The sequence below is a fragment of the Oryzias latipes genome, chromosome 23 (genome assembly GCF_053564925.1).
Source record: "Oryzias latipes strain Hd-rR chromosome 23, Olatipes_Hd-rR_3.1".
NCBI lineage: Eukaryota > Metazoa > Chordata > Actinopteri > Beloniformes > Adrianichthyidae > Oryzias > Oryzias latipes.
This window is the reverse complement of record NC_136259.1, coordinates 24,109,754-24,126,910: the sequence shown is the minus strand read 5'-3', so window position 1 is coordinate 24,126,910 and position 17,157 is coordinate 24,109,754. Positions and strand designations below refer to the sequence as shown.

The following is a 17,157-nucleotide window of genomic DNA, read 5'->3' as shown; positions in this document are numbered from 1 at the left end:
GAGATAAAATGTTTTTCTGTCACTGAAACTAAACATTTGGATCCAGTGTGAAGTCTGGAAAAACACAATAGTTTTATTTATTATTATTGTTTTCGGTTTGTTTAAAAAAACTAAACTAAACTAAAAAAAATGTGTTTTTGGCCACAAGTTTTTAACAAAACATGACAAAATGATCCATTTTTAGGACTAATTGAGTCCATCTGGCTGCTTTTCTCAGCTGATTTCAGATCAACTAAACACTTTATCCAGGCAGCAGTGTTGTTTATCCCACTGCTGGGATTCTTCCCGTCCTGTTCCCATTCTTCCACATGTGGATCGAGCCAGAAGTTTTCCTCTTCTGTTATCAGAGGGTTTGCCAAGAAGCTGCCAAGGATTGAGGGGATGCTGGGTATTTAGTCAGCCTCTTAGTCTTTGTCTCTTCGTCTTGTCTTTCTTCCAAGTTTCACCTGAAAAGAGCAGAATTGTTGTAAAAATGAAATTATGGACTCTATACTCCGAAATAGCTTTAAGGTCTATTTGGGCCTCACATTTGGATATTTCTGTTTATAAGTGTCATGTTGACGTCTGAAGTCGAGAACGGTTTAGATTTGGCTGCAGGGCTTTCATTTTAGCGATCTAATTCAAAGTGGATTTCCACACCTGAGTGACGCAGGTTTCTTCTTGGCAGTGAATCTGCAGCATGTGAGGAAACCCTGTGACTAATGTACAGAAAAAAGTTTATTTTTTATCAGTAAAGAAAGCGCAGACAGAGTGGAAGGAATGACGTGAATGAACTCTGACAGATTCATCCATGACTGCGTTCCGTTTGAACAAAAAAGCCAGTTCCTGCACAGGAGTTCACAAATACACATTAAAAACAGATTTGTGTTTTGTTTAAGGGTTTCCTGCTGCATCGCATTTGCAGGTTATTTATTTATGTTGAATATATATGTGACTTAAAGCACAGCGGAGTTCCAACCTGCACTTTCTGCTGTGTTTGTGCCTCATATTCAGACACGATGGTGTTGATTTTAAACTCCAAATAACAATTTCTCATCTCTTTTTGCGTCTGTCAGCTGCGGCATTACAGACAAAGTTTCAGACGAAACAGAAAAAGTCAACATCTAAATTCATGTTTATCACTGGAATTTCCTAAAAATAACAAAACAGATTTTGGATCGAAAACAATAGATGTATATGTGAAAGGTAAATGCAAAACAAGTTGTTTTTTTTGGTCAAGCGGACACATTTTTACTCAACTTTTAGTGTTTTAATCCCAGAAAACTAAAAGCTGTAAAATGTAATTAAACACAGCAATAAACAGGATTACATCATTGTTGTTAGTCTGAACATTTACTGGTTAACGCAGAGTGCAACCACAAATGAATATACGTTTACTTTTTAGTAAAATTTGACTATTTTTGGAGGCCGGGGGATAAGTGCTCATTTCTGCCCCCAGTGGTCTTTTAAAGAACTGCAGCATTTTGCACTTTCCGTTTTTTAGTCAAATTAGTAACGTAGATGGAAAATTTGTGTTCGGCATAAAATTATGAAGCTGGAGTGGAACTAAAGAAGTATTTTGGGGGGGTGTGTGGAAAATAATGAACAAAACCAAAAATACAAAAATAACATTTTTCTGCAAAAACCGCATATATTGTCCACCACAATATATTTTACACTGTTGGAGAATCCGAAGATGCTGATCGAGTCAAAGACGCTTTAGCATGATTCAGTTAGCCTAACGCTGATACACAACTGAAATGGGGGGACGGATGCTAATTTTAAAAATTAGCATTATCTGTTGTTCAATCTTTGTTAAGAAATGTTGTTTTCTCCCCCTAGTGGAGGGACTGTAAAAGTGCAGCTGGACAGAAGGCAACATCTTTCATCAAGTTTTCTTTAAAACATTTTTTTTACAACATAATTTCAAAAATAAAAATGATAATTTTAACTCTCGTGGGGATTTTTCAGTGAGCAAACACCGGAAGAGAAAAACTTTTTTTTTCTTTTTTGAGTGCAATAATATTTTTTACACAATAGCTGTGACTTTTTCATTTTTCTGTAGTCAAAATATTTCAGTTATCTATATAATTGATTTAAATATCTTTTGTTTTGCTAAAATCTCTTGCACAGACGGTGAATACAGGATCTAACAAGGCCGTTCTAATTCTAAAAAGACAGTTTTTTATTGACAGACAAACATATGTGACACGGGCAAAAAGAAGAAGGTCTGTGTGTTCGTGCGTGCGTGTGTGTGTGTGTGTGCGGATGTGTGTGTGTGTGTATGCATGCACGTCTTTCCTCTCATTAGCGGCTGCCGGCATACAGTAGCTCGTTAGCGCAGAGATAGCTGAGCGTCGGGGCACCGGTGCAGCTTCATTAAGCAACTGTGACATTTATCTGATCGTTTCCCTGCAACACATTTACCGTCACGTCTCCATGACAACCGGAAATTCATACATACATACACACGCGTGTAAAGGCAATCCAGTAGTCCCACTTAGACCCGGGCCTTTCTGCCAGTCATGGATATTCAGAGACACCGGCTCCATCAAAGCTGCAGTGAAAGCATATTGATAGTGAATGCATAAACGTGGCGTGCATGGCGTGCCGGAGCTGCATCAAATGTGGGTGGAACGCTGTTCACATGGAAGTTCAAGTGAATCACAGGCCGCACAACAATCCCTACAGTTTTTATTCCTGTTCCTCCAATTTCTACACGGGGGCCCCTGGTCGTCACTTTGCCTCGCTGCAGGACGGTTAATGCAGCCTGCCGCTCATTTAGCTCCGACCGCTAATCTGCTCGCAGCGCCGATGACACCATTGGTTTCAGGCTGGGATTGCGGGGAGGAAAACAACATGCCTCCTGTGTTGTGTGTTCTGCAGAGAAGTTGCTAATCTTGTTTATGGTTTTGTTTCAGCGGCAGACAACATTGAGGCCTGTGAAATGAATTCGGTGTGTGTTTTGTTCGGCGTGTCGGTGTGTAATAACCTTTTTCAGGGCGCCGCTCGTGCATTCAGTCGGGGTTAAGTGTGTGCAGCTTTGATCAGAGGAGCCGTGGGCTTCTTCTGCTTTTGTTTCCTTAAGTGTGTCGTGAACGAACTCCCTTGTAATTCAGTCTTCTACTGTGGATCTGCATCCACACTAGATGTGATCCATCAGACAGCTGATCTTCAGATTTACAGAACCAAAACAACATTTTAAACTGGATTTACCATTGACTGGATATGCGAACTGGACTGAGTGACCCCTCTCCCTGGCGTTCCAAACAGAAAGTACCCACTGGCTCCAAGAAGCCAAAATCCCATAAAATTCTATGAAGAAATAAACAGCTATTGTTATGAGTTTCTGTTGTGTACCTAATTCAAGTTATAAACTAGCCAATCAGATCCCTCAAAGTAGGTGGAGTCTGGTGGCTGCAATTTCCAATGTTGAAAACGTATAATTGACATATTTTGTGAGGCATGTGGCCTTCCAACAAGCTCACTCCTGATTGGTGAGAGTGGTTGCCGTAGAAACGTTGACTGAGGACGGACTCTGACCAATTACTGCTTATTGACGATTCTTATTCCAACATGGCATCGTCCATATTATTATTGCAAAAACATGAGGCTATGTGTGAACTACCGCTCTAATCCCCAACTACTAAAAAACCATATAGTATCTAGTGCCCTGAATTTTGAGACTAATTCGGAAACCAAGCTCAAAACTTTTTTTTTTCCATTGAAAAAGATGACGTCACAGTGAAAATCGTATCAAAATGAGCGTTCTACGACGACTTTTTGAGTCCACTGTGTTCTGAAGATGAAAACGTTGATAGTAATAGTAAATAATACATTTAAAATATTTTTTTGTTTGCAAAAGTTGTTCAAACTCAATGCATTGTTGTCTATATTCTCTAATCTTTCAATGCAAACTGGTTTTCACAGAGACTTCTGGGAAATTACTAGGGAACTCGATTTTGGAATTGTAGATTTGGACAGCACTACAAACTGGAAAACACACTAAATAGTGCACTATGTAGTGGGTAGTGAAGGAATTTGGACACACCCTGAATTGACTTAATTTGGTCGGTTCAGCTGTCAGAATAGTCATTCAATAGGATTACATAAGAACTAAATGTTAAGTCTGTAAATGACTGGATATTTACGTTCAAACATGTTATCATTTTGTTGTATGAAACACTGCATCATCAGCATACAGTAAATACATACAATATACACTCCAAAAAAAGGGCTCTCAAACAAATAAATGAAACAGTCGTCCCATCCATCCATGCTGTCCCGATCACCGGGTCGCAGGTGCAGCAGTCACAGCAGACTAGAGCAGTGACCGGACAAATAAAGGGAGATTTACCAGAAGAGGAAGCGGACAGAATGAAGTGTACTTCCACAGCAGCCACACTGTAAAGTGTGTTAGTGTAGTGTCTGATCTTATCGTGTTTCTGTGGGTTTGTTTTGCTGTTTGGAAGCAGATGCTAACCTTGGTCGCTCCTCTCCCCGGGGTGGGGGCTGATGTTTCTTACTCTGTTTGTCAACAAGATTAGTGTCCCCATAAGACGGTTACACACCTCGCTGACATCCCAGTCGCCGAGACCGTGGCTGTCCAAACGCAGCGAGCGGCGCGTCTGTGCTGCGTTTGAAGCTAGAGCGACCCGTCCAGCCTGAAGCAGGCGGGTGGAGCGCGGCGGGAAAGGAGCTGGGACCCATGCCGAGCTGTGCTGACTCCTGCTTCATCTGCATCCATCTCCTCTGTGCTTCTTCTGCTCGCTCCGTCCTGCATGTGGAACATTAGTCTCCACACTTTTGGACTCCGGCTGTGAACAAGGCCGGAAAGGACGGAGCTGGTGTAGTTGCTTTCAGAGGGGGGCGAGGTAGTTGGGCTCGACCATAAGCCATTTATGTTTGTGTTTCCTATGGCAGAAAAAAGAAGCAGGACAACGGTCTCTGTGTTTGCTTCAGCTCAGATTTGATGTTGGTCATCAGCTCGATAAATATTTACTGTTGGCCAATAATATGTTCAGTTTGATTATTGACAGTTGTCTTTTTTGCTGCAGAAAAATTAGGAACTTGTTAATATAAAGTATTAGTAACGTTACTCTTAAGTTTAGTTGTCTGTTGCGCTGGTTGATACTTTATATATTTTTTGTGATTTTGCACATTTCTACGTTTTTGCAAATGTAAAAAGTCAAACTTTGAGAAGACTTTACTGTGAAAGAGTTTTAAGTTTTAAGTTTGACAGTTTTCCCAGTGGTCCTTGGTAATGAATGGGATTCATACAGAATATTTGGTGATTCTTGTATCAAGAAACTGGCAACGTCTTAAATACCTGACAAGCCAAAGCCACCATTGGAAATTGCAGCAGGTGTACAGTCGCTCTGACCTTTGACCTGCTATGCAAACATTTTGACAGTAAAAAACTCAGGAAGTCGTCAGCTTAGGTTATTCGTAAAAAATTGACTAATAAATAAAGACAATTTTTAATTTTTTTAGGGTGGTTTGGTCCAGAATTGTCCAATTAAATGACTTTTTTGAATTGATCTATGTAAGAGATTATTGGATGAATTGAACTAATAATGTGTGACTATGGAGAATTAATCCTCAACAACAGCATGGTAGCTCAGAGTTGATATAACGTAGCGGTTATTTGGGTCGACATCCAAATCTGGGTTGAGAACCAACGCTTTTTGAATCTTCATCTCCCTTTGACAGCTCCATCTGATGTACGACAGACTTGATGTCATAGAATTCCAGGCGGACACAAAATCTTTCCTGATCAATTTGCAAACGGTTGGTACGACTGAATTAAAAGGGACGTGTCCAAACGTCACTAACGGATCCAAGTCCCTGAAGTTTAACCTGGTTTAACCTTCAACGCACGTTCAGTGGCGTTTTGTATGTTGAGTCAAAAAACGGTCATAGACTTACGTAGCGATGTGAGAGCTTTGAATGCAGAGGCCTGAAACATGCACATACACAGGAAACGTAGATTGCTTAGTGAAAGTGGTCACCTGAGCACGTATTGCTGAGAGCGGCGTGAACGTAGCTTTGGGCATGATGGTGTAGTGGTTAGCAGCCTCCCTCACAGCAAGGTAGTACTAGTTCAAATCCCGGCTGTTCTATCTGTGCATCGTGGTTTTTCTCCTGTTCCTCCAAAAGTACAGAAACATGCTACATAGGTTGATTGATGACTCTCTTAGGTGTGTGTGGTTGTCTGCTTGTGTGTGGCCCTGTAGCTGGGATAGGCTCCAGCATCCCAGTGACCCTAAACAGGGTCTAGACTTCTGTTCTAAAGTCTATTGGTCTTCTGTAATGGATCATCACCTTAATTCATGATTGAAGCCGCAACGCCGCTTCGCTCTAAACGCAGCACTAGTTTGGTCGAACGAGGCAGCTGTTAGAATAAAAGCCTGAAACGGCTGATTCAGTCCCTTTTTTTACAGCAAGGCGGTGGATGTACACGCTCTGAGCCGTGCACGTACACGCTCCGAGCCGTGCGCGTACACGCTCTGGCCGTGCAAGTAAATGCTTTGAGTGCTGATCAGTCCCGGCACTGTGCTGCAGGGACACCGGAGTGATGGAAGCGGCGCTCGAGCCATTAAAGCAAACAATTGGCTCAAATAGAGAAGGGAGTGATGGGGGGGGGGGGGAAACGAGGGAGGGAGATGGAGTGGATCCACTCTACGACTTAATCTTAACCTGAGGGCACTCACCTGCCGAGCTGGGCCCGCCTGCACAAATATGTTCATGCTAAAGCTTAGCCGGCATCAATTAAACGCCTCGTCATTCCTCTGCAGTCGACACTGACGGCTCTGTGAGGCCTCCGGCGTGAAGTCGCTCATTGTGTTGGCGGCAGAGTGTGTCAGCGTCCCGGCCGAGGGAGGCGCTCCTGACTCCAGCCATTGTGCTGCCCCCTCCCCGACCACAAACAGCCAACAAAGAAGGACTGTCTCCGTCGTTCACGCAAACATCAGCTGTAAAAACCTGGATGTCTGAACATTAGTCTGCGAGAGACCTTCTCACCTCCCATCCTCGGCCGCCCTGCACTCCTAGGCCGCCCCCGTGGTTAACGGACAGCTTAGTGGGGAGTGGGGAGCGCCCCCGAGGATTCTTAGCGCCGCTTCGCCTCGTTGACTCTCTCTCCGTCTTTTTTTTGGACATGTCCTTTCGGTCCTTTAAAGAACTTTCCTCCGAGCGCCTCGGCTCTTTCTGCAAAAGATGGATGGCCCGCGTTCAAAGGTCTGCATGGTGGTGTCTTTATGCCCCCCCCGTCCTTCACTCTTCCTGTTGAGCTTTAGTGTTGTAAGCTAACCTATCTGAGGATTCTTTCTGCTGCCGTTAATAACCATGAAGAGGCATGTTTTACCTTTTTTTCTCAGGCTGTGATGAAGATTTCGGTCACTTTTCTAAACGGTTACCTCCTGTTTTAATCCTCCTGCTTCAGTCAAGATGGACGTTTGGGTTTGCCATCGTCAGGGAGGCATTGGTATTCCACCTCTGCCGCCACAGGCCGTCACCGTTGAGTAACCGACACCCTGAAAATGCAGCGCCACCTCCCCCACCATTTAAAATCCACACGCCGCAGAGAAACGTCCGTTTTTCTGATGTGTCTGGTCCGTTACAGAGAAAAATTGCCGGCTTTGGGGATATCGGAGTGTAAAACCAGAATTGAAAGCTGTCTCGCCCAGCAGGAACAAGCCGCTCAGCCACTCAAGAGAATTTTATTAGTGTGGCTGTTACCGAGTCCCTCTGGGTGAGGGGCTGGGGGCTGCTTTGAAGACCTTTCCTGCATTGTGAGGAAGAGTATGAGGGCTGGATTGGTTCTGTGACATATTGTCCGTATCATTCTCCTGTTTTTTTAAAGGGTTTTACATCCTGTGGCTCAGTGTCTTCCTGAAAGCTGGAGGCCAGTCGCTGTTTTGACTCGTTTGGAGGGATTGATGGTCTGATTGTTGACGTGCCTCTTCGCCTTCTGTTTCCCCAACAGTAACGGCACAGCCGGAAAGATGAACGGCGCGCTGGAGCATTCGGACCAGCCGGATCCAGACGCCATCAAGATGTTCGTGGGACAGATCCCGCGCTCTTGGTCGGAGAAGGAGCTGAAGGAGCTTTTCGAGCCGTACGGAGCCGTCTACCAGATCAACATCCTCCGAGACCGCAGCCAGAACCCTCCACAGAGCAAAGGTGCGTCCGTCCGCCTTCCTTCCACCATCCACTTGTCGGTTCCGGCTTCCTTTCTGCATTTTTACCACGCAGCTCTGAACAAATGTGCAAAAATTAGACCAGACAAAGACTCGCCGTGCCAGATTCACACAGTCAATTGTGTGAAACTGCTATTTTCTCCAGTTCCCCCTTTTTTTTCCTGCCTTTGATGAATTCGTCAAGTGTGAATGCAAACAATAGAGACAGCAGCAGCGATTGGGCAGACAATAGCGTTGCCATATTAACAGGCATCAGCCGGAGTGGGTGCTGATGACACTCCTGATGAGACATGGAGTGTGGGAGGAAAGTAGAGAGAAAAAGGGGGAGACAGGAAAGGAGACATGGTACTTCCATCCCACTGGAAAGCACATTTTTGAAATTGCAAAGTGTCTCTTGAAACAATAAATAAATCAGCAGGAATGAAGTGCACCAAGACATTAAACACTCCTGGATTAAATCAAGGAGTTATTGTTTTGGGGCAGGATCCTCTTAATAATGTTTGTGAATGCTTGATGGTATTTTAATGACACCATAAATGTCACACGATCCACAAGTTCAAGCAATAAACCAAAATATAAAGGGGAATCATGTGGAAAAAAAACCTATTGAGCCTTTTTTTTCTTTTTGATGAGATCCAACTTAAACACTCAGAAAATCACTTCAGTCCAACAGAATGTGGAAATATTTGGGTAGAAAAAGCCTAAACCATTGGTTTGAATTGGCCCGATTTGAAGCCAATTTCTTTTTTCTCCACTGTTGTCAGACACTGTTAACCCTTTAACACCTTTAACAGATTTATCTGCAGGTAAACACTTTGCTGCAAAAAACACTTTAAGTGCATTAATGTTTGTAGAATTGTATTCACTAGAATGACACTTTGATTTATGTCTGACAAGTATGAAAACATACGGACTCTGCTGACTGTTTTCTGGTTGTTAACCTTTTACTTAAATGTAGAGAGAATTTTTATAAAAAGTTTTAAATTTTTATCCGTCAAAGGTTTTAGGAATTAATAATGAACCATATATTTAAGAAACAATTAAAAAAACATTTTTTTGTAATTAGATTGAAAATATACCAATAGATTCTTCTAAACAGCTCTTCCTGAGAAGAAGAGAGGAGATCTTCTTGTTTTGTTGTTTTTGCTTCTTGAATTTTTGTTTTTGTTTTTATGTGAAAGAATTCAGATTTAAATCAGTTTTTAACAGACTTTCCTATTTTACATGAAAACTATTGTTTTCCTTTTCTGACCTAATATTCAGAGAAGAAAAAAAAACCTGACTTTCTTATAAATGATATATTAGATCGATTGCCCAAAAAGTCTTCTGCTTGTAGTCTGAGATCATTTTTATGCTTTTGTCTGATTTAAAATAAAAAGTAAAGAAAGGCAACAGCAGAAAAATGGTAGAAATTCCAGAGTTTTCAGCTCAGGGCATCAGATCTAATTAACTTCTTACTTTGGGTGACCCAGATTTGAAGCTTCATAAATGTTCTGACTCCTCGACTTCTGTCTCAGCCGTCAGCAGCCACCAAATGTTTTTTCTGCTGAAAAATGATATTAAAAAAAAGCCAAAAATAAAGACAAACTTGGAGCTGCATTTTTTTCAAACTCTGCAAAAGTTTTGCATTGTTTTCTGTTATATTTAACATTTTTAACACCTATTACGTGTATATTCTGTTTTTCTGAATGTTTTTTGCACGTCCAGCTGGCAAGAACTTAGTTTTAATTTCTTGTTGCTAGTTATCGAAGGGTGCACTTTACATGTATTATTTTCAGTCGCACAATGACAAGTGTGTTGCATGGACCACTTTTGGAATTTCTTTTACAAGTGACAATAAAAATCTACCTGGCGATTTTCGGAACGAAATGGTCAATAATTAGACGATCATGTGTCCTGAAAGAGACTCGATTTTAGACCAAATTCTGGGCTTGTCTTAAATCTATTAAACTCTGCTGAGGACGACAATACAAATTGGAAAAAAAGAAGAGACAACATAAGTGACACTCATCAAAACTCCAACTGTGGGAGGCGGAGCCTAAGATCTTTCATGTGAAACCTTTGATGGATTTTTGGGCTCTTCTCTTGCTACACTTTTACGCCATCTTCCCTCCGTTTCAGTTGGTTGTTGAGCCTCGTTGTTGGCTGGAGGAAGCAGATCTTGTCCGCTGTCTCTTTCTGTTGTGTTCAGCGGATTTTTATCTTTTTTGCTGTTAAAATTCTGCTGGTGTGAAGGAAACTTTGGCCTCTTGTTTAGCAGTCTTTATTTTAAATGGGTGCGATTGTTATTTGGAAAATATCTGGGTCACACGCTGACCCTGAGGCAATTTCTTCTTTCTGGGTGAAGTTTGCGTGGAGGAGCTTCTTGTTTTTTGCTCTCAAAGGGATAAACGATAAAAATAGACGTGAGGAGAAGCTGTTGTTTGAACACAGCTGCTGACATTGAGTTACAAGAATAGTTTTTATTTGATTTGCTCTTGGGAAGTCGACCCAAGTCTGCATTGGACTGAAGTCAAAATGTGTGTGTACCTCAACCCAAATTCATGTTTGCTTTTATTTTGAAGGAGCCATTTTAAGGCCTTCCAATAATGACACCCAAGATGCCAAGCAACAGTAAAATAACTTTGTGCGAAATGCTAACGTACCTGTATGTTTACATTTACCATCAGTATTGGATAAAGTGCATGTAAGGAGTTTCAGAAGAATTACAGTCAACAGAGGAGTTGGGAAAATGCCCCTTTCTCAGCCGCTACACCCATGGTTGCGACTGCCCCTACGGGTAAATACGGGCCGTCGAAAAATGGGCTAACCTGTGCAGGACACACAAAACAGCAAGGTCATAAACGGCTCTGTGTAGTGAAAATGTTCATGTACAGATATGCTGTACAAAGCCAACATTTACACAACTGATAAGGGTGAAGTAGGTTAGAAGCAAGCGTGTCTTATGGATTTTTCATTTTTCCAACCTCCTTGAACCTTACGGACTCCTGTTCACAAGATAATAGTGCGCCTGACAGTTAGATATAAGGACATCAGACAGTAGTGTGTAGTGTGTGTGGACACCCTACAGGCGTCCTATAAGTACACCCGTGTGTGCGACATTTGTGCGTGATCAGTAAGGAGCCGGTACTCACACCTTCCTGACGACTAGCGTGGCGTAAGGACACCGTCTGATAGCATCACCTCTACGTCATCAGAGCGTGTAACTTCCCTCCGCCTGATGAACACTTCACCATACAACCGTACCGTGGCTGTACGAAACTCAAGGAAACTGGAAGACATGCCTGCACTCCTATGAAGAGGCAGCCGCTCCTCTCCATGGCCCTCCACGGACCCGGACAACCCAAAGACCTGCATGTGACTAAGGCTTTAAGCCAATCCTTTTAGCTAACGCTCCAGAAAACAGTTTCCTAATGTCATGAATCTCCGGTCAAACTGAAGCCACTGTGCGGGAGACCTCTACCAAAGATCAAACTCATACCTGGGCCATTTTTTTATGTTAAAGACAGCATTGAAATGTTATCCATGTAGCATGCTAACACAAAGATGTGTACTTCTACAGAGTTTTATATCTTTGAAGCAAACATTTGAACTGTAAAGTGGCTCTATGTCACTGCATATAGGACTATAATTGGCTCAGTGTGTCTGATTTTTAAATGTAAACATACAATCTTAGCCATTTGAACATCAGCCACAGTGTTACACTGTTTGTCCATGTGACCTTATGAGCGTTAATTTAATATTTCGTTATATATTGATCATTAATGAGTTTAAATGCAGGAACCAAAAACAGAAAAGTCAAACCAACTTTGCATAAAGGATGTGATCGTTTTAGCAAATTCCGAGACATTTAAAGCAGGTATTTGCTCGACTGATGATTTCCAGCTTGTTTATTTCGCCATCATTTGAGGAAAGTCTTAAATGAACAGCTTTTTTTTTTTTTCATTTTCATTAAAAGTCTGGAAGAACTTGATGTTTATTTTCCTGCTCAGTTCTTTCGGCTTCTGCTGAGCCCAACAGAACAGAGAATGAAGGATAAACCTGCTTATTTTCCACCAAAGATCCGAGCTGTGAAATATTCCTTCCAATCAAACGTGTGCAGACATTGGAACACACCAAATAACCGGATTAATTAAAAAAAGGGGCTGGAGATAAAATCCGAGACTTAATACTTGCTTGGAGCGCCAGCTAAACTACAGTTTTTGCACGTGAAAGCGGCAAACGGACATATGCGGATCACTGTAATCCCTCTGTATTAATATTGTCGTCATCTGGTATCACATGGTAGGAGAAAAGCAGTTTGGGAGGCTGACAAAACAAAAGAACTTCTCGCCAATACTTAAAAATGGTCCAGAAGCTGATTAATCACCAAACTTTTTTCTGTTTAACTTGGTTTCCTGGATAAAGTTGTGGGTGTTTGAATCTCTCTGCTGAATCCATTTTGCGTTTTGACCCAGGTGTGTGCTTTAAAGTGCTGCATGAGCCTTTTTATGCTGACTAGGACGGTCTGGGGAATTTCGTGGGGCTGCTGTTGGTTTAATGTGTTTGGAGTTAATAACCAGATGACTGGATGAGCGGGGGGTGAGGGGTGGGTGTTGGATGGCGAGGCAGTGAGTGGTGAGAAATGGAGCAATTTGCCATTTTGTGCTGAAAGAGAGGCAGAGATGCAGGGGGAGATAAAGACAGAATGAAACAAGGAGAGCCAGAGGGGTAAACAGAATATGGTCCTCCTGCTAAAACACAACCGTGAGCGCAGCGATGGCTTTGTGTGTGTGTGTGTGTGTGTGTGTGTGTTTTTTTTTAGATGCGCCGTGTCATTTATCTTAATGATACGGCATAGCCCGCATGAGCTGCTGTGACACACAATAACTTTAATGTCTTCATTAAGTGGGTCTATTTGGCTTCAAACTCTCAGCGCACAACATGACCTGGAAAAAATTCAAACATATAAAACTCTGACAAATTAACAACAAGCCATGAGGGATGCGCAGCATTTTTCAGATGATGCTGAATCCAAGAAGTTATTATGATGACAATAAAAAAGGAAAACGGAGCCTCTTTGATAAAATGTCAGTCTGACCGAAAGATTATTTTAGCAGAAGTCTGGGTTGTATAAAAGGTTTATTAGTCTGCCAATAAGTTTGTAATTTTCCTCCCTGCTTGGTCGATCTGGGTTGTCTGCAGGCGAAAAATTGGCAAACCTGTACGGGGCTCATAGGTGACCCCTGGAAATTTTAAAGTCGTAGACCCTGTAGAGCAAAAATGTTCATGCGCCTTTTTTACGGGACGATCGGTCATAGAGAACACTTATACAACACATAAGGGTGTAGTACGTTTGAAGCAAGCGTATCTACAAAGTAGACAGAGTGTAGTCTGTGTGGACCCGTACATTTGGCATCACACACGGTCAGTAAGGAGACAATACTCCCACCTTCCTAATGACAAGAGCAGGGCAGCTCATTCCTGGTCCACGATATGTATCTTGAACACACCTGGTCCTGGTAATCAGCAGAAAACAGGCAGGGTGGTACGACCAAGAATTACAGCCTAGACTGTGATGGAATGACATCGTATGACAGCGTCACCCTCGCATCATAGGTACGTGCAACTTACATTATCGTCAAGCTACGTTCACACCGCCCTCAGAAACGCGCGTTCAGGTGGCCGTTTCTTTTTTTTTATTATTCATAACATTTGCGGAATTATGCGACACCAAGTCTTTCAAATATCGGAATAGAACTGTGAAAGAAAAATCCTGGAGCAAGATTCGTAAGATTGACATCGCTATGAAATTTCACACCAAGAAGTGGTGTGAAATGAAGAAGAAAAAGAAGAAGAAGCCCCTCCCTGTTCATCCAGTGTGAACACCGTGGGCGTGTTCAAAAACGCACGTTGAGGCAACCCAGAAACCTGCATGTGACAACGGTCTTAGGTTTCGGTTTGTAAGGAATCAGAATTCTTAACTGATAACCGTGGAGCAGGTGGTATTTAGACGACTTAGTGGCTGTTACAGAATGATTGCACCTTGGTAAAGGTTCGTTTTAATATATTTTTGATCTGAACTGGACAAGAAGCAAATAATGGGGAGAATCAGGCAACAAGATCAGCAGGTCAGCTAATTTTTGCCACTTTTTTAGGATATTATTTAAAAAAAAAGGATGGGTACCCATTAGAAACTACTCAACCAATCAGATATGCAAACACCAATCAATCAAATACTGAATTTGTTTGGAAAGCATTAAATATATAATACATATATTTTATTTACATGACTTATTTATCTATAGAACAAATAATAAAACTCTTTTGGTGAAATACTGCTGTGAAAATAATATAATATATAGAATAATGAAATTTTCTAAAAAATTCCCCCTAAACGTACAAAATCATCCCTTCAGCAAAATAAAATCAAACATTTGTATTTTTTGTAAAGGAAAGTAGGAATAATTTGGATTAAAATTGGAATTTGATTTTATTTTCAGACCTGTATATTCAATATATAGTGACCTAAAAATATATAGATTTCTCCAGATTTTGGGTTTAAAACATGTTCCAGTCCTTCCCTTTGAAATCTGTGTGAAAGGCTCTGACATGGAGCGAATGCGGCGCACATTTGAAGTCGCGGTTGGAGATGAAGGTGAGGAAGCTGGATCATTCTGCTCTGATCTGACCGGTGGATGCTGAAAAGCTGAACCCTCACTGAAGGAGATGTTCTCACTGGTGCCAAACAAACTGGTGCGCTTGTTCCATATCTGAGTCAAGCCCCCCTCAGATCTGCAGGAAGCATCAGCTGTTGGAAGCTGGAGTCGGAACCAAACAGGGTGCTGGTCCGTTAAGCTTAAAGTAAGACCATCTCCCTCCTCGTCTTTGTAAACCTGTTTCTGGTCAAAAGCTGAATTTAAACAGGTGTCTGATCTATAACGTCAAACCTTAACCCTAGCCCAGAATTCCTTTTAGCAATGCTTTGAAAAGTTCTTAAATGTTCTGAACTGAGTCCTCTTTTGTCTCCATGTCCAACATGAACACGTTTGAGTGATGAAGACTGGTCTCCTCTGATTGGTTCAGATGATTTGCCACAGCTCATTTGTAAACAGACTGGAGAATCTTCATCGTTCTTCACTCACTGGTGACTCTTGTAAATATTCTCTATCGTAAATATCTTGTCTTTGTTCTGCCATAATCTGTATTATAGCAAAACCCTAATTAAATCCACTTTACTTTTCATTAAAGACAAAACTCTGCCTACAAACCCAAATTCTACAGACATCCTGTTGAGCGTTTTTTTCAGCAGACTCCTGGCCAATGTTGTCTGCTAGTTCAATTCCGAAACCACAACTTTTGACCTTTAAATCAAATTGATTGTATATTTATTTCTTTTTATTTAATGTATGTTATCGCTGTAAAAATCTCTGCCTAACCACCTGTACGACTTGGTGGAAGCTGATTGGCCGTGGCGACCCCTAGCAGGAGACGCCGAAAGGTTGAGCTCCATAAAACGTAAAATCAATTCCACAAAGATGTTCAACTTTTAAGGAACTCTGCAGATGTCAGGCTCTGAGGAGATTGATTGACAAAGTCCACAGCCAATCAGGATGCAGACTAAAAAGGGCTATTTAAAAAAACAAAAAAACATGCAAAATTGCACTTAAAAAAGCATGAGAGATCACGAAAGCTGAGTAGTGATATTGCGAAGGAACACTGTATCGTAAAGTGTTGCATAACGATGCAAAGCTTCTTTTCTCACTTTCAGAACCTGCTGGAATTATGTTTAATGCATAAACAGTGAAAGAGTTACGATAGTCCAAAGAATATAAACTCTGGAGCTAAAGCTCTGGTGTTAAAGGGTTAACTGTTCATGTTACTGATCTGCTGTTAAATCATTCCAAATCCTTTGGATTCTGGTTTTTTTACAAACCAGGCTGATGTCATTGAAACTCATTATCATAAAAAGCTACTCCCAAAGTATTTTCTGCACACCTGAATTAAACGAGCACGTTATCTATTCAAACCTGAAATGCCATGTTGACAGCTTGGAGCAAAAAAAGAAAAAAAAACCCAGATAAGGCAAATCTGGCGGCAGCTTGGACATCATTTCAAAGCTGCAGATAAACTGGTGCAGGCAGATCACAGCGTCTGATTTTCCATCACTGCTCACATCAGAAAAATGCGGCGACTGGAATGCAGGAGTCTTCTTTGCAGGCCAACTGTCTCCTCTCACTCCGTCATGGCAACGCCGAGCGAACACTCCTCCGTCCAAGACAATTATCTGCTCTAATGGATTCAGTTGAGACGGGGCCGACCTGAGACGGGGGACTGATTTATTTCATTCTTTCCTAAAGCAGAGCGGCCAATTATATCGCCTTAACTAGACGTTAGCTTTTTTTCTCTCCCTGCTACCCAGGCCCAATTAGAGAGCAGCTGCAGGTGGATTTTAATGAGCGATTGTGCGTTTTGGTGTGTGCGGATCTTCTCATCTTTGCCTCTAAGTTCTCCTGAATGCCTCAGCCGCTGAGAGAGTTGCTTGGCTTTAAGCAAAGTTGCAGAGCTGCATTTTCAGGATCTTTTTTTGAGGCGGCAGGATCCTGAAGTCAGGAGGTGACATCGGTGCGTTTTCACTGAAGTGTGGAGTAACAGGATTAGAGCGTCGGCCAAACGGGCGTTTGTCTTCCTTCGGTAAATCCGTTCTTTAGCTCGCTGTCAGAGTTGGTCTTGTCGTTTTGTTGTTTTTTTTCCATCCACACTGAAGCTGCCCGACACACGCAGTCATACGCATTAAGGGTCATTTTTGAAGCCGAGAGTGGAGACGGATCAGTGATGGAGGATGTGTCCATGCAAGCCAGAGGCTTGTGTGCGCAGTAATTGCTGTAGTTAATATGGGTCAGCAGCTGAATGGAAGCCCGGGGGTCAAAAGGAACGAAGAGGGGCAGGAAGGACCAAGAAGAAGAAAAGTGAGTTACTGTCAGCGGCTCGCCTGGGG

At 42.1% G+C, this 17,157-nt stretch overlaps 1 protein-coding gene across 42 annotated transcripts in view; it reads left to right on the top strand.

The window, feature by feature from the left end:
- The window catches only part of celf2 (cugbp, Elav-like family member 2), a 274,640-nt gene that overhangs the window by 175,118 nt on the left and 82,365 nt on the right, over window positions 1-17,157 (top strand). For 39 of the 42 annotated variants that reach the window (XM_078942000.1, XM_078941996.1, XM_023952426.2 and 36 more), the window contains one exon: window positions 7,967-8,163. In XM_078942000.1, coding sequence (XP_078798126.1) covers window positions 7,986-8,163 — 178 coding nt within the window. In that variant the 5' untranslated portion in view covers window positions 7,967-7,985. Of the gene's footprint in view, window positions 1-6,978; window positions 7,219-7,966; window positions 8,164-17,157 lie in introns of those variants that run through there. The other 3 variants (XM_078942015.1, XM_078942014.1, XM_023952425.2) reach the window with 1 other exon arrangement.